We start from the raw sequence: 20,202 nt of genomic DNA, 5'->3' as shown, positions 1-20,202 counted from the left end.
ACCTAGTAAAAGTTTATATCTGGCTCGACATTTTTGAGGTGTGGCAGACTTAGAGATGGTAATACGAGTAGAAGTTTTACAAATGATTGTGTTAGAGACGTGTATGAATCCCTGAGTTCCTTTATTGTATGTTGTGGGAGCATTCAGTTAGCTGAGGCATACTTCACTTTTGAATCATAAGGAAAATGCCACTACCCAGCTTGCTTGCAAACTTGCTCGTTTGCTTAGAAGCCTCATTGCATCAGCAAAAACAACAGTGCATGTTTAGAGTGCTCTGTGGAGCACAATGTTTCCTTTTCTGCGTTCAGTAATTTAAATTATTGGAGTGATACTTTTGACAAGGAAGAAATCATTTCATTGTTATGGATCATTTTTCAAGTGAAACTGAGTTTTGGAATAAAGTGATGGTGAGTAAACTGTATGAGTGGGGAAAGAGGGTTTATTATTGTTCTGAGTTTTATTCAGCAGTTTCTGAAAAGTAAGATGGAAGTGATTTTGCTATTTTGTCTGCAGGGTTATATGTCTTTTATTAAGCGGAAAACATAACGTAGCCATTACAGACAGTAACAGGCACGTTTGCTGTTGTGTTCCGTGGGGAAGTGGAATGTGATTTCTCTTTTAATATCAAGATACAAATCTGATTCACAGTTAGTTCATATGGCTTTCAGAAGAATCCGAAAGGGAAACATGTCAGCTCATTAAACAGATGCATTTTGTCTAAGCAGCTGCTTTTAAGATAAGTGTAACTTAGATTTTCAAAATCATTTGTGGTATTGCTATCTTGGTATTTAAAGACGTGGGGTTTTTACTTCAAAAAAAAAACCAAAAAACCTCAAAACAAAACCAAAAAACCTCAAAACCTAATTTTATTTCAGATGGGGGAAAAAATTTTTAAAGGTGATTAATTCTGACTGTTCTCTTTATGAAAACTGTATTCTGCATGTTCTGTAAGTAGCTATTTTTATAAAATTTTTTTTGCCATCAAAATGCAAATAATCTTTCAGTCATTGAATTATTGATTTCATCCAAAGAAAGACTGTGGGTTTTTTGACTCCAAATTTTGCCTATAACAGCAGAAAGGCCAGGCAGAATAATGCAGCTTAAGTAAAGGGAGGTACTTATATGCATAGCTGCAGGTTAGGACAAGTAAATTTTATTGTGCCTTCTCTTGTTGCTGATGGTAATCAGGACATTCATATTAGCCTGACGAAAAGGAAAAATCAACTGGAGGCTTTCTAAAGTAACTTAAAGAACACTTTCTTTTCTGAGGGAGAAAGGGAGCCTGATCTATCTGGTAAAGCTTATAATCAGTGCGTCTGGCTTATTGTCTCAGGCACTGCCACAGGCAGCCTTAGATCAGTTTGAGGAAGCCACAGTACAACCCATTTTACTACACTTGCTTACAAAGTGAATTGTGCTGTGTTGGTGTAGTACAGTATTCCCACAAAATCTTTCAGTTTCCCTATTCTTAAAGTGTCAGTAATTTCTTCTTACTCTACTGGTGTATTTAGTCGGACACTGTTGCAGCTGTCTCTAGGTCTTTCCTCCATGGGCAGCACTGCAGTTGGGAGAGCGTGATTAATATAAACCCTGTTCAAATTTGTGAGGGCTCATTTGTAGTTCCTTTTTTTAAAAAAAGCAACTAAAGTATGAGTAAAAGGTGACAACCGTTTGACTGTCCCACTGCTGAAAATACAGGACTACACAAACAACCTGCATATTAGGAATGTATGAGTTAAGCTAATCTTTTTCTATATAATTTAGCTAAAGACTGCAAGCTGTGAAGTTCTTCATTTTGCTGTCTTGTATATGTGATTTGTGCAACCATCATTAGCTCACGACAGCAGGTTTGCAAGTGGAAATGATTGTCCTGTTGAACCTTTAGGCCACAATCATGTAATCTGGTTGTAAACCCAAGAGTTTTGTGGGTAAAGACAACCTCTGCACTTGTCTGAACATATATATTGAGTGGGTTCCCATGCATGGAAGTTACCTTTGCAACTTAGTTGTATCAACTTCAGTCCAGTGACTGCTTTGGAAATGTGTCTCCTGCATGATTTATTTGCTAAGTGGCTTAAATATCTCTTTAAATATAAAACTAGGAAAATCTCAGTTTGTTCCTTTTTGCAGTGACTGGGGGTTTTTACTACCTTTCTCCCAAAACAGTAGCACTTCCATCATCATCTGACTGTACTCTATTCTCAGATGAGCTCTCTCTGCCAGGAACAGAGCCCTGCACTCAAGACTGAACTTTAGATACACTGCATGAAAAAGGTGCAATTAAATCTTCTGTCTGTGGGATTTCCCATTTCTTGAAATCAAAAATGGGGCTGTGTTTGTGTGAACATTGTTATTTTAAAGAAGTATTTTAAAAGAAAGGTGCCTGGGAATGTTGGTTGTAATTTCAAAAGAGAACAGCAAATGCATTGTGTTCCTGTGGAGGAAGCCAACTGGTTGTCATGAAGAAGATATGCTGGTGTTCACACTGGTAGAGAGGTTTGCAGTAACACTACTGTGGTGAGCTGAGATCTGGAGGGGATTCTCAAGTTGCTCTTCAAAGTGCCTCAGCACTGGAACCTGGTGAACTGGTTCCCCATCTGTCTTGACTATGGAGTTATCTAGCCAGCTTGGTGAGAGTGAGTCAGGATATCTGGTCCTCATTGGATCCTTGGTCTGAGCCACATCCCCTGTCAAAGATAAAAAGGAACCACTTTCAGGCATGCTGAATGTTTCAAAGGCAGTAGAGGACCCATTCTCCTAATCCACAGGCATTTTGCTTCCACTTTTGAGTTTTAGTAACAAAATACATAATAACAGAATGTGGTTTATGATGTCATGATAGAAATTGTAACAGTGGTAGAAGGGTGTTTAACCATATAGTCATTTTCATTGAAAACTGGGAATGGTAGGGACATCATTAGAGTAAAACGGCTGTTGGATGCAGGGCCACCAAATCCTGTGGAAAGATTGGGGGATTTTTTTGTTTGTTTCATATTAGATGCTGATTAGCTGTCTCTATTTATATCCATGGGTCAGGTTTGGACTGTGATTCTCATCAAGGGATGAATGATGTAGAAGGTCTCTTGACTTCCTTCGTGGCTGCTGGTGTCCTGAGGTCAGGAGTCACTCCTTTGCACTCAGAAGTGCCCTGCCATCCTCATCATTGGCTGGATCATTTCATTTGGGGTGCAGCTAGTCACCAAAAAAATCTTGCTGATCGGGACTTTCTTCATGTAAATTCAGAACTGCTCTGTTGTGTCAGTTGGTGTCAATGTAGCATTTGAAACAGGTTGAGAGGGGCACAGAATGGATGGACTGTTAATTGCCACGTCGTGGTTTCTGTTGTGGGGTCTGTCTAACCATATGAATAGGATGTGCCAGTGTTTGCTATTGGCAAGTGCAGTGTAACTCTGCTAAGACTTTTGGGGTGTAGCTCAGAAACTTGGTTCTGCAGAACTGTAAGTTAACTGTGTGTGTTGCCAGCTTCACCACACAATGGGAAGAGTGATCACACTTTCCTTTAATTAAAGTGCTTAAAGCAAAAAGATAAGCTAAACATTCTTCAGCAATAACATAAATAAAAGCACTAGTAGGTTTTAAACATGAATGCTGAACAAATCATGGTTTAAAATAAAAGCAACCCTTAGCTCGGGCACAGCAAGGCAGTGGACTGCATCTTCTCCTTGTTCCGAGTTCTGGATACATTGATGTATCAACTTCCTTTACCAAGCAGGGGTCCCATCGTTTTTGAGAGGCCTGTTCTCGTGTGGATATAATCCACCAACATCTGAAATTCTTTATGCACCACTGACCAGGTGGAAAGTTCAAATTCACATGCATGAAGAAACTGCTGATCCATTTGCATGATAAGCCACAATCATGCTGGGTTTATGTAGTTAGTTAGTAGATAGTGATATATTCTGCCATAGTAATTGCATATAGATTGTCTTTTTTCTCCCTTCCTCCTAATCTTCTCTCCCATTTTATTACCTCAGTTTATATTTTGTGTTTCTTTCACCCCATCTATCAATCTGAAAGTGCTGTATCTGCTGCACACCTATGTTTATTTTCTGTTGAGACATCCAAATTCTAAAAGTCTAAACCAAATATTAACAGGTAATCTGCTCATCTGGAAGCCAATAATTTTTTTAGCATGAGGTTGAAGACTATATTCTTCCCCGGAGAAAAGACATATATATTGATGTGTTTATGCTTTGCAATAATAATATTTGTCCATGTGAGAAAGTGTGAAGTTTTTTTCTCCTGCCACACCATATGGCTTATGACTATTTACAATCCAAACAGTAACAGCTGCTGCTGTGTAAGAGAATCCATTCCTCTGAGCTGGAGAAGAGCTGAGTAGAGAATGACAAAGTGTGTGTCCACAGATGTATTCCAAATATCCTCATTTACCACTCAGCATCGTGTCTTTCTCCTCTTGGAAACCATTGGAGCTTTTTTCTTATATTCATAGCTGATGTGGAGAGCTTTGACAGCTTTGTTTAGGAGTTTGGGAACAGATAGGGAAGCTGTGTTCGATAATGACTATCCAAATGGGAGAAGGGAAGGACATTCTGGTTGGGTGCTCAGCAAAATGAAAATATGAATCATGCTCTTAACACCTTTCAAAGAAAATCCAATTGACTCTCTAAATAGTTGACTCTCCTAATCAATAAATTAGAAGTTTCTAGTTGGAAGAATAAACCAGGTAGTCTCTAGAACTTTAAGATATGTGTCACTTCATGCCCTTCATTGATGGCATGCTTAAAGCTTGGAATTCCATATTAAAATTATGTATTTTGCATTCCTTAGATAGTATCAGTCATTTTGGATTTCTATCAATTACCTGTTTGAACCTCTTTTTTTCCCTGCATTTTTCTGCGGGCCATTTTGGTAATTCCTGGATTTTAGTATCAGGCACTGTAAGAAAAGACCTTCGATTGTCAGTCCTTCCTGTCAATAGCAGGAGGACAGTTTCCAGATATTACACAAGTGATCTACATGCCTGGCCTTTACCTATAGTGCTCTCATTGAAAATAACATTTAAACCACGTCCATGCCTGTCAGCAGGTTCTCCCATATTTACACCAAGTTGTTCATGTACCTGCTCTTTCCCAATGGGTTAGACAATTGGCACATTATATTTGTTATGACTTACCTCACAAAAGCATATTCCAGGGAGGATGAAATGTTTGGCAGGGTATTCCCTGGATATGTTCTTCCTGTCACACAATAATCTAGCAATGCTCATTAGCAAAGAAGAATTGCAGGCTTCTTGCAGTGGTTTCTTTATCTGCCATGAAGGTTTGCTGGTAAATAAAGCCCACTGGATTTTGTCCAACTTAAGAGTGCATTGAAAGGTGGCTATGAATAGAAGCGAACACACCTTCTAGCAGCTTTTTCTGTTACACTGAACCCTTCTAATTGAAAAGCAGTAAAATTAAATCAGATTGATTCCCTCACAGCATATAATGATATATAACATTTGCATTTGGGGTTTTTTAATGTATCTGTAGTAGTCCTGTGCCACTGGGAATTTTTCATGTTAAGGCTACAGCTACCATAGAAACAAAAGGACTGAGAGGAACTTTCTGAGCTTTACTGGTAGTTAGCCTGGCAGCCCCAAAACTCACTGCTTCAGCAACCCTTTAATTTAGATGCCCTCGTGGTCATCTCACAGAGACATGTTTTTAACTTAAATAGTTTTCTTCCCTCTGCTTGTTGTGAGTGAGTCTCCATCTCAGACTCCACTTACTAAGGTCAACAGCCTCTGCTCCTCTCCTCATGTACAATAGATGCTCTGCTGCCGTGATTACACTGCCTGCTTACAGTTTCTCTGTCATGGCTGTGCAGTGACCAGAAGGGTTTTGGAGACACCCTTGTGACCACTGAGAATGACCTGTAGGACACATCCCATGTGCCATTTCAGCATATACATAAAGTGGAACTCCAGGTAGATACAGATCAAATTCCTTTATTGCCCAAGCAAAGCTGCTTATATTTAAGGAGGAATCTTTATAAATCTAAGGACTGTAATATGGCACCATGTAGTTGTGATTCCATAATTCATGTGCTGAGTCAGCTCATTCCCATGTGAAGAAAGAAGTTACTTGAGAACATGCTCCTTGGTGTAGATTTCATCTTGCTCGTCCCAGATAAAATGAAATTACCAGAAATATTTGTATCAAAAGCCATAAGTGCAGGCTTAATCTACATCAGTGTTACAGCAAAGAAGTTCTAACATATTCCTACTGGAAAAAAACCATTGATAGGTGCCATTTTCTCCCCCATTTCTGCTTCACTAGAAGAGAAAAATTGCTTCAGCTTCCTTGGTTCAATGCAGCTGTGCCCAGATTAAACTTGGAACTGCATGGAGAGAAATCAATATAAAACAACTGACAACAAAAATGGCAGATGGGAAGAATTTCTCTGTATAAACTACAGCTATGTTTTGTCATGGCCTTTGCCTGCCAAAGCTGTTCTGTGAGCAGTAACAATGGATTGCATAAACAAATTTAAGGGATTGATGGAATTTGATTTCATGCTTTGTTCTTGCTAGCTGTCTGCTGTGTTAAGCAGAGAATCCATTTCAATACTCACTATGCAAAATTCTAGAAACATCTGTGAGTACTTACTTCTAGGGTGCTGCCTAGGGATAGCTGAGTTACTTGGCAACTTTGTGTTAGAGCAATCAGTGTCAAGACATCACCTGGAGAATAAAATTATTTTGCTGACCTCTGACATTATTTGATGCCTTCAATACCAGATACTGAAGCCTCCGTTCTTCTTCCAATCCTGTTCTTAGTTAATGCAACATTGAAATGAGAATTTGCTGTTGAAAGCTGTCTCTGCTTCCTAACACAGAACCCATGAGTGGAGACTGAATTTACAGTCATTCCTTTCTGCTGCCCCATGGCTTTGGAAACCCTGTAGAAATAAATTGAAGAGGGTCTGTGCTTTACTACCAGCTTTATAAGACAGTGAAATGAGTCTCTCCTGCACAGTCAGCCTTGCATACTAAAATTGCTTTGCTTTGGGACTTCATAGATGTTGTCTGCATTTTGGCTTCAGACCAGCAAGCTAGAATCTCAGAGAGCAATCTCTCAAATCCCATACAGTTGCTTAGCATAGCAAGTTAGAGCAAGGAGCTGTGTTTGGACAGTGAGGCACCATGTAAAGTATGGAACCAGTTAATGTCAGAAACCTGTACCTTGATGTGAATCCTAGTGCTACGGAAACACACCTCTCAGAAATCTCCTTCTGCAAGTTAGACTCATTGATTTGCCCAGAGACCTCTGCCAGGACCCAAGTGAGAGATCTGAATGCAATTACGCAATAACCTTGGGAAAGCACACCCAGTAGCATCAGGCAAGCACCTCCAACAGCGATTGTTTGTATGGTTTTTCCTGCCATGCCAGAAAAGATTGAGCAAGGGATGAGGTAAAAGGGCATGTGGGGAGGTCTTGAGGTCTTCTCTCTGCATCCTACTCAAAAGCAAAGAAGGTTGCTGCTCCTCCCATCTCCTGTGTGTAAGGGATCTTCTTTCCTGTGCTTCCACAGGCTGATGATATGAGGGCTCATTTTGTTGGGAAATACAAGGTAGGGATAGTAAGACAATGTGACAGCAGAATCTTACAAGAGAAGATTTAAAGTGAAAATCCTGTGTCTTCCTCCTTTGCCCTGCAGAAGTGTCCCATCTTAGCTCTGCCAAAGAGCAGGGATGCCAACAGCAGGGAAAGCTCAGCAGCGCTGAGACTATGAAATCCTTGGGGAGCCTCAGGCCCCACTGTACCATAGGAGAAGCATTTTGGGCCATTTCCCCCAGCATGGCGGTCACTCCATATCTCGATGGCACAAAACAGTCAATCAGTGGCCCATGTGACAGTCTGACAGGCTGAGAGGTGTGCACAGGCAGACAGGTTAGGAAGACTTCAAGCATCTGCATGATCTGCTTTAATGCAGGCCATTTTAGATTTTAAATGCACTTGAACGATCATCCTAGATTAATTCCTGCAGCGTGAATTGCAGTTTATAGTGCTGTCGATCTCATTATTTCTTCAATTTCATTCTTTTTACTGTGAATTTTATCTGGAAAAAACCAAAAAAACTACTGTTCCTCACTTTGTTCTGTCACTGGATAAACTTACTTTCTCCAATACCTTTACTAAACCAGTGGTGCAGATCCTGTGTTAAAAACCTGCAGCTGTTACAAGAATTTTCAATGTACATCTTAAAAACCCATCTTTTGCCTCTTGATTTAATAGTCTTCTAAGCCATTACTTCAAAAAGGGATGTTGCCTATTTTTTATTTCTCAGGTTCAGTAGTTAGTGATAAATGAATCTCAAGAGAGAAAATAGCTGAAGATGATGAATAGAAGAAAAATGTTCATTATTAGCTCAGGCAGAAAATGAATCCCATTTCAGAAATTCACGAAGTTGATAATAGTGGATTTTTTTTTTTATATAGATGATTACCCTCATGACAAATCTATCACTTTGCCTTTTCAAACAAGTATGATATGTTTTGTCTTTTTTTTCCTCTTGACAAGGGAATTCATGACATAATGTCACCCTGTTGGAAAATGTGTATGTTTCTGGTAATTACTGGAAATTATGATGTTCTTAATTTCCATATTATGCAGGGTGGCTGTGATTAAAAAGTTAGACATTGACGTGCAAGAAGGTGCTGGGATAAGTCAGTTTATTTCTCCTAGCTGTAGCAGACATTTCTCTGTGTGGAGACACACTACCACTCGTGTGCTTTTTTTAACTGTTTAACAGCAATCCCTGTAGAAAGCAGAGCTGTGATGAGATGCTGAGTTTCTCTGCCATCTTTGGTGGATGTACTCCATCCCTCACATAAATGTGTTCAGGAGCTCAGAGGTACTTTTTTACTATTGCTACACAAAGAAAAAAAAAAAAAAAAGAACTGTCTTCTTCCCATTTCCCAGTCTATAGGTTTTATTTTCAGAGACATGGAGATGGAACTTCATCTAAGCACCTCTGCCCACAGTGTTGTGCTGCAGTGGAAACTCAGGCAGAGAATGAGGTGTCAAGGTGTCCTTCTTACCTCTGAATCAAAACAGCATCTCTGCCTTCTTAGACATAGCCTGCCTTTGGACTTCATTTAGTATCTCTATCCAAATTACTCTGTGAAAAAGTCAAAGCCAAGGGTGACAGAACCACTCTGTCACCATGTGTACTGGTCACTCCTTGCACTTAAAGAGTGAAGTCACAGCTCGTGTTAATCTTGCCCAGCCCTTTATAACTCCTCAGCCACATTTAACATGTCACATCTGGCTGCCCTTAGGCGCGGTCGGCATCTTTATTCAAAAAGTGTGGTGGAATGCTTACTAAAATGTTTGCCAAACTAAAAAAAGTGAAGCAAAGCCAAGATTTAAGGTTCCCTTGGGAAATGGAAAGAGAGGCTGGCAGCGGGGGTGCTTCTGAAAACTGCTGGGAGAGAAGTATTCAGTAAAGGAGGAGGAATCAGAAGCAGGGATGATCCTCTCACCAGTATGTCAGAACAAGGCAAGGTTTGCATTAATGGGTTGCTGCAACACAGACAAATCCTGAGAGCTTTCTGAACTTAGAAAAGGGTTTTTTTCTGACTACTCATGGTAGAGAAGTAATCCTTTAATGCAGTGAGAATTTACAGTATTGCAACACATTTTTCATTCTGCAAGTAGGAGGAAAAGCCTAAGTCCTGAGAAGCATTATAAACTTACAAACTCAAAGTAATTAAATAAAAAATGAGTCACAATATTTCTTTGTGTTTTCTGCCCCTTTCCCTTCCATTTTGCACCTTGTTTTGCCAGTTTTTTTCCATCTAAAATTGCTAATCCTTAAAAAATTATTGCCATGGAAAATACACACTTCTGCAATTGAGAAATTGAAATATTTTATAAAGATAGGATGTGTTTATTGAAAAAATTTGCAGTTGACTCAACTTTACTCTTGAAAATAGTCCCTTTAAATCCATGCAGAATGCAGGTAAAGGCCTCTTGGTAGTCTCTTTCCCTGGACTTTGCTAAGGAATTTGGGCTCAGAACACAAGGTGAAAACCTGTTATACAGACTAGACTACAGTATCATCTAGGTTGAGCAATGGCACATTCTAGCATGTGGCCCAAAGTGTTCCAAACTTCCTTGTCCAGGGGGAAAGGAAGAGCAAAGAAACCTTGTGTTAAGTGCCTAGATTGAATTCCAGGAAGCCACTGTGTTATAACTGAATGATTGATAAAGGAATAACACACTATAAAATGATGTGAAAAAGATGAATACTGTTCAAAAAGATTACTATGCTAATAAAGGGCAGGTTTTGCTCTGAACTAATTATAAAATCCACCTCCTGCAAATGACTGAATAGGCTCAAGTTGCTTCTTCCTAGAATTTCTTTGCTGTTGGTTATCTTTTAGCAGGAAAGCTCATTACATGCAGTGTAGTAGTATAATGAAAAGCAAGAGAAGGAATTGTCATCAATTCAAGAGGATTTCGGTGTTTTTAATCTGACGAGCTTTCTGGCAGTTTCATTTACCTTTCAAACATGCAAAAAATGTATTTAGATCTTGGATGCAATGTACAAAAATTTCTGGGAGATGTTTTTAGCCTGAGCAAGCACCAGTCAAGAGAAGTGGAGCCCTGCACATACCCTCTGGAAGCTGATGTGTGATGATCCCTGCCTCTGCTCCAGGGTGCATACTGGATCACTTTGGCTTATTGAAAAAGCTCTTCTGGGTACAACTGACAAAAAAGGGCCTTTCTGATATGATTCCTGTGAAACTGTTAAGCACAAGGAGTTGTCAGGGTGAAGTTGTTGGAAACACAGGACAACTGAGCCAGAGAAAGTCAAAGAGCCTCCATTCAGTGCTTAGCTAGGAAGGTAGCAGAATGCAGTTGGTACTGCATAAACAGGACAGATGTGTGGCAGCTCTCTCAAAAGGTTTCTCTTTCTCCTGCAAGGCCCTCATTCTCAAAGTCACCTTGCTTTCACACAGCTTTTGTCTGATCTCACCTCTCTCATCTAGCATCAGAGGCCTTTTGGTCATACCAAAGGCTGTCTAAAACTTTTGCTGCCTGAAAGAAGCCGTTCTTTATCTTTCTGAAGCATCTGTTCACCATCTAATTTCAAAGCATAGCTGAAAATCCTTTTTGTTTGTTTGCTCTTTTTCCCCATGCCAGTTCTTTTAAATTTCTTAATCACTTTGTTGTTGTTGTCTAATTTGTAAATTTTTAGATGTGGTCTTTTTTTTTCTTTTGAGAGAAAAAAGACTGCCTCAGGTGCTGTCTTATGCATGGCAACATATATCAGAAATTTGTTAGTTAATAATACTTAGCCCCCCTCCCACATACACACACAACTTCCTCATTCTGTTTAAATCAGTGTAATGATTTGGACCTCTTTTGTTTCACCTAACAAAAAAGCACAAGAAAGAAACCAGTTCTTTGAGAAGATGAAATAGTTAATCATGATGGATTTTCACACACATCAGTTGTGATCAATTTTTTTAAGGTTTTTTTTCCCATAATGCTACAACTCCCCTGTCTGACAGTGGGATGCTTGTCATGACTCTGTAATTCATGGCATGCAGAGAATGTATGTGCTCCTTAGTGCATGGAAGAATAACTTTGGTTTTCCTTTCCCATCCCTCACCTCCCTCTCCACCCCACTTCTTTCTTCATCCGTATTTATACCATCAATGACAAAATAAGGAGTTACCTCCTACCATTTACTTCAAGGCTTAAGAAATTGGGGTACATAACCAGTTGGGTTACACTTTTCAGTTTATGTGGATTTTTTTATTCTTTCAATTTATAAGCTGAAATCAGGAAATGCCTTCCTCTTAACAACCAGCCACAATCCAAGGCTCTTAGAGAAGAAAGAGGAAGGGCAACAAAGCTGGTGAAGGGGCTGGAGCTCAAATCTTATGATGAGCACTGAGGGAGCTGGGGGTGTGTAGTCTGAAGAAAAGGAGGCTCAGGGAGGACTTTTTCACTCTCTACAACTGCCTAAAGGGAAGGTGCAGCCAGGTGATGAGGATTGGTCTCTTCTCCCAGGTGACAAGTGACAGGACAAGAGGGAATGGCCTCAAGTTGCACTAGAGGATGTTTAGATTGAGTATCAGGAAAAAAATATTCATGGAAAGGGTTGTAAAGCATTGGAACAGACTGCCCAGGGAAGGGGTTGAGCTACCATCCCTGGAAGTGTTCAAAGAGTGTGTGGATTAAATGATGGTTAAATGGTGAACACGGTGCTAGGTGCTAGGCAGATGGTTGGACTCAATGATCTTAAAGGTCTTTCCATCCTTAAAGACTGTATGATTCGATAACTCTCAGAACTTTTTCTTTCCCTTCCTTCTCCCCCCACCTCTTTCTCTTGAAATCACTGGTCCAGACAGTCTCATCTCAGCCAAACACATCTTTTAAATGGCATGCATACATATCTGATCTTATAAAATTAATTTTTCAAGTAAAAGGATTTCCAAGTAAGATTCAAGTCCTTAGTATGGGTGGGAAAAGCCTTGAGAAGAGATATCCAAACACACCATGCTGAGCTTATGTCAGATGCTGTTTCCCCTGAGCACTTTCTGAGCTGCGTTACTTGAGCCTGCTTTCACCAGTCCAGCTTTGCTAAACATTTTACCATGTAGTTGGCCTGCAAGTTGTATGCCCCTAAGTATGTTTGAAATCTGAGGCTTAGACAAAACAAACTATGTTTTCACCAGAAAACTGATAGTTGCATCTTATTCATCCTTAAATAATATTTTTGTACCAAATATTTTTTTTCTCCTACCAAGTATTTGGGGATAAAATCTTCTTTTAAAAAATTGTAATAATTATGAAAATAGCATTTAGGTTTTCCAAAATGTTTGAACTATGGAAAATTCATTCTCCAAGAACAAGAAATACAGATGATGTAAGTGTAGCAGTAAAAGTAATTGAAGTTGTAAAGGTACGAAGACCAAGAAGCTCTACTAGAAGTATCCGTGCAATGTGATAGTTGCTATTCTTCCCTCTGTAATAGATGGCTGTGGCTGAGCACAAGGGTTCGGATGTATACACTCAGTTACTGTAAAACTCCTCCTACTGAATCCAGTAATCCTAAGAACTCAATTGAAAGGTTTGGAAAAAATATGTAAATGTAGAGTTACATCTGTAGCAAATAAGAATTCTGCATCTATCATCAGTGCAATAGTTTAGAGGGGAGGAAACCTCATCTGAAAGCAGGTACAACAAGTATGGTTTGCCTGAGTTTCTCCTTTGAACTTAGAGAAAAATGTTCTCCACCTAGGTTAGCAGGAGCCAGCTGCCTTCTTGCTTATACACATGCATGTCTGGTCCTGTGGAGTGGGCAGAAACTAGGCTTGCACTGAGCAAGTGTAATTTAAATAACAGGTTTAATTACACTCCTTGAACTGGAGTGTCAAGTTTGTGACAAACGTGCAGTAATTTCCACTGCACCATATAGAGTCAGCAAATGTTGATCAACAGGTGCTGCTTATTTTGTCCTTTTGAAGTTTTGATTGAAAATAACTGAGATCAAACCAGTTCTAAGAACAAGATATGCCTGCAATGGATTCTTAAAGTTTATTCATTTTACTAATTCATTGTTTTTCATGGTACATACTCTTAGTAGCAATGGAAGTTGAAAAGCAACTGCTGTGAAAAGATAATATGGTTTTAAAGTCAATACTGTTGACTGCTGGAAAAAAACCCAAGAAGTTAGTAGCTTTTGTACAGACTTAAAATTTGTGTGTGGTGACAGTTGATTTCCTGGATATCTGTGTTTGTCAATAATCGCATCCTATTCAGGGGACATGTCATCAAACCATTCTAAAGGCTAAATGCTGTACATTTTTATTAATCAGTCAGAGCTGTATTCCTACAGCATTTGACAAATCTGCCCTTCTGTCTTCCTTTTTGTTTAGATTATGAAGGAAGCCTCTTATAGTAAAATTATTTTGCCTCTGGTTAACAGAGAATAATGTTGTTAATGCAAAAAAAAAAAAAAAGGAAAAAGAAAACGTTGCACAAGCAGTTTATTTTTAGAAGTAATTTTCTAAACATTTCATTTGTTTTATGTCCATTACCAGCACTAAAATTGAATGGTGAATTGGGAATTATGTTTCAGAAATAAATCTTTTTTCCTCATTAAAATATACTTTATGCATTTTTAGGCTCTCTGGAGAATTAAAGCAAATACGTGATTCTCAGGAGGACTTTCATTTGCTTAAAAGTGAGGATTTTTCATTTTCATTTTTTTACTGAACATGGTAGTTTAAAAGAAGTTATTCAAGCAAAATGGGTTGTTGAATTCCTGTTCTTTTGTTTTTCCCAGTATCTTTTGCTTTTCCAAAATACTTAAAAAAAAAAAAAAAACCCCACAACACTTCCATATATTTAAATGTTTATTTGGTAGTTAAATCAGTGTTAGAAATAAGTAAGTTACTCCAGAACATATTTTGAAATTCAAAATCTGTCAATTTTATTTTGTCCTTTCTAATTCAGGCACACTTTTTCTGTTTGTTCGATTTTTCTTCCCTCTTCCCCTAAACCTCTGGAGCATTTCAAAGAAATACATTGATGACTGCAGGATTTTTGCCTTGTTTCTATACTCCAATATTTGAATTCAAGAAATAGGTTGTATCTAATCTGTTCAGTTTTGATGTCCCTGATGTCAAAAGCCAAGGGAGATAACAATGAATGCCACCTCAGTCTCTTCAAGATGAGAAGCCAGTTTTGTGTTGTCTTATATCTGCCCCTGTGTTTTCCATAATGCTCGATTAATAAAAAAGGGCTCATCTCTTGTGCTTTTAAATTATTCAGTTTTCAAAAAAAAACCCATTCACTGAAAAAAAAATTTACTTTGTGTAAATTCCCTGCTCTTTTCTTTTGGCAAATTTTAGACAACCTTGCCAATTTTAATCATACTTGAAAAAAATAATACTTGAAAAAATACTTGAAAAATACTTGAAAATTTTTGGGTTTAGTTTTCCAGCCATGTTTGTGAAGACCTATGGAAAAAACTGAATAGAAAACACGTGAGCAGATTTTTGCTTTTCTATTTGCAACATGAGGATAAGCAATTCCATTAATCAATTGTTGAATACAGGACCTGATAGCAAGACAGACAGTGAGAGTTTCATGAGCCCTACTGATTGTGAGCCATTGCAGTTAATCACGGTGAAAGGGCTGTGGCTCTGCGCATTCTGCAGGTCCCCAGCCTGGTTCCCTTATTTTTATACCTTTCCATCTGCAAATTCGCATCCTCAGATAGTGTCTTAGCATCCATAACTGACAAGATTGTGTACTACCTTTTAGTGTATTGGTTCCAACCATCACCTACCCCACCCCCTAGAAGGGACCCTCCCAAGAAGATTTATGTCATTTCTGCACCAGAGCATCCTGTGTGAATGTGAGGCTTGAGCTTTTCCCCACACATAAAATGTCATGAACTTGTTCCAAGACTTGACTTGACAATTGCTACTCAGTAGTGTGATATGACATCTTGACTCCACACTTCTCTTGGGATTACTTCAGAAAGAGAAGTTGCAGTTCATGCCACTCTACCACAGGGAGAGTGGAATTATGTATGATTCCTCCAGGCTTTCTGCTTCTCTTAAAGCATTAATCAAAAAGCAGTCTTAGAACCAGAAGGCTTAGGGGATGATGCTGTGGAAGTGTTCATGACTTTCTGTTGCAAAGTGGAAAAAAGATCTTCAAGAGTCACAGCAGGACTATCTGTGCTGGTTTTGCACTGATACTATTTTCTCCTCAAGAGATGATAACAGCAATAACTCCATTATATATTAGTCACCTCTTTCTGTCACTTATATAAATCTTATGTGCTCTTGTTCATTTAGAAGCATTCCAAAGAAAGGCTGGCGGATTAAGAAAGACCCAGTTGCCTGGTGTTATAAGTACTGGCCTTGGCTTTGCCCTTAGTGACCTGAGAGGTACCATAGGTTGAATTTTTATTATCAGTACTTCCCCAATATAACTATTTTTCCTCGAACCTCACATACTAAATTGATTATGCACCATGTCATTTTAAAAGTATGCAGTTGTTGTTGATTTATATGGTCAGACTGGCTGCCAACTCAGCAATTTCCATCCTAAAATAACAGATCCAAAAAAACCCCAAGTCCTACAGTCGGCTGCTTTATTTTGTAATGAGTCAGCTGCAGATCTGTGTAACCACTAATTTCAGCCCATTTGTCCAAAGGGACAAGCAAAAACATACAATTTTCTAGCAATTATAATCAGTGAAGAACTCTATGTGGAAATGGTCAGCAGAAATATCAAGAAAAGGATTTAGACCAGGAAACATTTTCTGCTGTTTTCTACATGCACTCTCTCTATATTCATATATATGTTTCCAGTAAACAATTAGATGACAATCATAGACCTAGTTGGCCAGTTTTAGGAAAAGAACATTAAAAGCTGAAACAAAACAAAACATGAAAGAAAACCCAAACCTGATGAAGTCAATGAAGTTGCTGAAGGTTTCCAGCTAAGTGTATAGTTAAGTGAATGGATGCTGGCAAGGCACTGCAAGTTTTAGTAGTGTCTCTTAACACTGTAACAAAATGAATGAAAAATTTTCTACACATGGTTATTTCAGATGTAAACCAGAGAGGCCTTCGTGACACGTGTGATTCTCTGCCACTGAACAGCATGCAGACTAATGGAGAGCAGTCAAAGGCATGGTAAATGTACAGTATTCTTAAAAGCAAGAAGAGATAGAGAGGCAGCCCACAAAGCTAAATGTTGGGGTTCCTCACCCCTGGCGTGGGGTCCGGGGGAGGGGACCCTGGAGGAGAGGCACGGCCTATGGGGTCTCCCTGCTCCCTGGTCAATCCTGTTCCCCATTGGTTGTTTTGTGTTCCCCTGCCCAAGGAGGACCCTGGTTGCCCCGTGACTGCTCAGTTCTTCGGCAGACCCCCGGCCATGCGGCTGGAGAATAAAGATCTCTGAAACTTCTCTCAAGAATCGCTCCCTGTTTCTTTCCATGGGCCTCGCTGTCCTATACATGTTGCAAGAGACCCCACTGCAACGGCTAAATAAGGCTGCTACACTGTTCCTGTGTATAATATGATTCTTGGTATTAATTAGGAAGAAGTAAGAGAAGAAATTAGTCTATGTTTACTTCTAGTAGTTCAAGATACAGAGCTTGCTGATCTCTTCCAGATATTATTATAGAGCTACCACATGTTGATCATTTAAAACCCACTCCACTGTAGTGCTACAGTCTTTTCTTTGTGACTGGAACATGAAAAGCTGTAAATTCAGAGACAGAAATGGCATCCTCAGAGTTTTCTAGTGGTAGCAGGAAGCTGAAAAGAATCCAACCTATGTAGTATAGCATCTATACTAATGGGATAATGGAACCCATTTCCATTATCTTCTCTTTTGGTACTATGAAGGGCACCAGGCACTGAGGTATCCTTTTTTGTTGTGAAAGAGCCAACGACCATCTGACGATCACTGCGGATACTGGCTTTTATCATTCCAGTTACTTATGACCATAGTCATATGTGACTGTGTCATTTTAAGGTGACCTATAGAGCCTTATACTTGACTAGTGTGTTGTTTCTGTTAATGATGCATAGTTAAGCCTAGAGCAGTAACATAATGAGATGAATCAAATAGAGTTCATTTGTAGGGCCTGTGAAAAAAACATCTTTAACAGACCTTGCATTTAATGAGAATATGGTATTGATTAAATTAGATCCACAATGGCATAAACAATAACACTGAGTTTTCCAAGTGTGCTGATTGAGCTACTACTTCAGATTTAGGCTCTGGGGTTAGAAATGGGGTGAATGCATATCCATAAATAGTCTTTGCTTGGCATCGGTACTAATTAGTGTAATTATATGCCAATGTCATTTGCTTAATTTATGAGTTGGCAGCATGGCTGAAAGTAGGGGTTTTTTCTTGCCTTTTCTATTTAGAATTTGGTTATTAGGATGAGGTCGTTAGTTTACAATTAAGTCACTTTATTTCCTCTAGCTTTAATATTAATGGAACACTTCATCACTGGAGACTGCATCTTGCCTTTCTGGTAAATAGAGGGAGGAACTCCTATGAGGTTTAGCTTCCCACTCCGTCATTAAAGCTGCAGGAGGAATTTCTTATATGTGTTATGTGAGACAATGAGGCAGTTTCTTATTAAGTCATTTTTATACACACATTCCCATCTTCATGCCTCCAGTGGGCTTTTTGGATCTTACTCCTAACCCTCTGCCAGCACAATCCACTAGTTCAGATGTGGAAGAAGGTTTTGCTTTGCAGGGAGGAAAAGAGTAAAACTGGCTGTAGTGACAGAGTTTTGCCAACCCAAACCAGCCCTAAACATTCAGTTCTAGGATATGTGTCTGGCAGCAGTTGATATCAGGTCCCTCTGATGAAAGCTTTTTATCCTTGATGTGGAAAGGGGATAAGGGATGAGACCTGTTCTTTGGATCACCCTCGACTATGAGTGTGCCACATAAATATCACATGGTGATAATGTTGTTATCACCATGTGATGCTTAAAAATAAACAAGCAAAGAGATCATAAAAAGCTTGGAGAGATTAATTTTTTTTCTCTCACTCCATGCCGTTCCCTCTAGTGGTAGTTCAGAGGAGGAGCTGCTGCCTTCCCTCAGAATCTGCTGCAGAGCACAGCAAGCTCCTTGCAATGGAACTGGGCAGAAAATGTTTGAGTCACCTTTCAGGACGCAAGTTTATAAGCAGTTGTTCCTGTCATTTTAAATACTGTATTTCCAGACAAGTAGTCGTATCTTTTCATAGGTTTTCTTTTTCTCTGCCTGAAATTAAATAACCTACAGCTCCATGCCACTATTGTAAAGCACACACTTCCCTTTTACAGCTCTCTTTGCCAGCAGTATTCAGTCAGAATATGAGGCGTGCTACTATAATAGAAAATTGTATTTTAATCCCAGTTCACTAGTTGTGTCTTTTCTATTTCTAAGTCGTTCTAGATATGTTTTAAAAGAATCCCAAATCTAATGCCCCCAAGAGTGTGTGCTGTGGCTTTTTACCAGCATAGTTGTGTTTCATGTACAGTTTATATGTCCCTGCATATAAACTCTGTGCCTGAGCCTTCTGAACCAGGTATCTTGAGTTCATTGAAAAAGCTCCTCTGTGCAGTTCCTGATAGAAACCCTGGGTAGCTGCAGTGCTGACCATGTGAGGATGTGTCAGAGTGGGACCCTTGCCAAGGCTGGCCTCCTTCCACCCTCTCTGTTTGTCCCTCAGCCTCTGGAGGAAGGTGCACCCTGGAGAGCTCTGCCCCTTGACAGCAGGATTAGCTGTTTTCACAATTTGTTGGGTTGGGTGGGAGTGCAGAAAAGCTGAAGCTGAGCAGCTGGCAGGGCTCTAAAAGCAGTTAAAGGGAGAGCTGGGGATATTGCCTGAGAGTGGAAGTCTTGTGATGGCATTCCTTCTTCCATCCTACATTCCAACCTTCTTCATTCATCTCAGATGTCTTTCAGAAATCTTCCCAGGAGAAACAGCTGCCTCACGCTTAAAAGAGGAAATATTCAAAAGCTCCTGAGGTATTAAATCTTGGAGGATTGATGCAATTTCTCCTCTTTGACAACACAAACAGTGTTTAACTAATTTCTTGCCACAGTCAGGGGCTGAAAGACTGCCATAAAGTTTTATGTTTATTTGAATAAAAGATGGTACCTTCTGCAGGTTCTCAATGATCTTAAAAGTGGACAGCTCTTTGATATTAAATCATATAGCTTCACAAGATTTGAAAAACCACATTGAGAAAAGGATTGCAGTGATGTGATGGCATGTGTGTTCAAATTTTTAAGGTCTCTAAGTACTTTCAGCTTGTTCATCTAAAGATAGCACGTCAGTGGGTTTTTTGAAGTAGCCCCTATTAGTTAGAAGACTGATAGATAATTAAACAAATATTAATTTTTTGACCCTTTGAGACCATAAATATCTTAGAAATAAGAAATACGTGAAAACAAAAATTATGTGTCTTTCTCTCCTATAATGGCTGAACTTTTACTCTACAGTCATTAGAAGGTAGAGACAAATATTGGTCTGATATGAGGCTGACTCCTAGTGATTACTCACAGACAGAAGTAGCAGCCTGACAAGAATCTGGCAGAGAGGCTGAAGCCTGAACACCTATACACGTGGATACATCCATACTTGTATTGTTGTAAATAGGAAA

The 20,202-nt window shown here is 39.3% G+C and overlaps 1 protein-coding gene across 1 annotated transcript in view; it reads left to right on the top strand.

Moving 5' to 3' along the window:
• The first annotated feature begins 236 nt into the window (after nucleotides 1-236).
• The window catches only part of SASH1 (SAM and SH3 domain containing 1), a 190,552-nt gene continuing 170,586 nt past the window's right edge, over nucleotides 237-20,202 (top strand). Inside the window, exon 1 of the mRNA XM_010399170.4 lies at nucleotides 237-407. Coding sequence (XP_010397472.1) covers nucleotides 363-407 — 45 coding nt within the window. The 5' untranslated portion in view covers nucleotides 237-362. The remainder of the gene's footprint in view (nucleotides 408-20,202) is intronic.

This window comes from Corvus cornix, chromosome 3, assembly GCF_000738735.6.
Source record: "Corvus cornix cornix isolate S_Up_H32 chromosome 3, ASM73873v5, whole genome shotgun sequence".
In the NCBI taxonomy this organism is placed as follows: domain Eukaryota; kingdom Metazoa; phylum Chordata; class Aves; order Passeriformes; family Corvidae; genus Corvus; species Corvus cornix.
The sequence above is the reverse complement of the archived record's forward strand: the minus strand, read 5'-3'. Positions and strand labels throughout refer to the sequence as shown.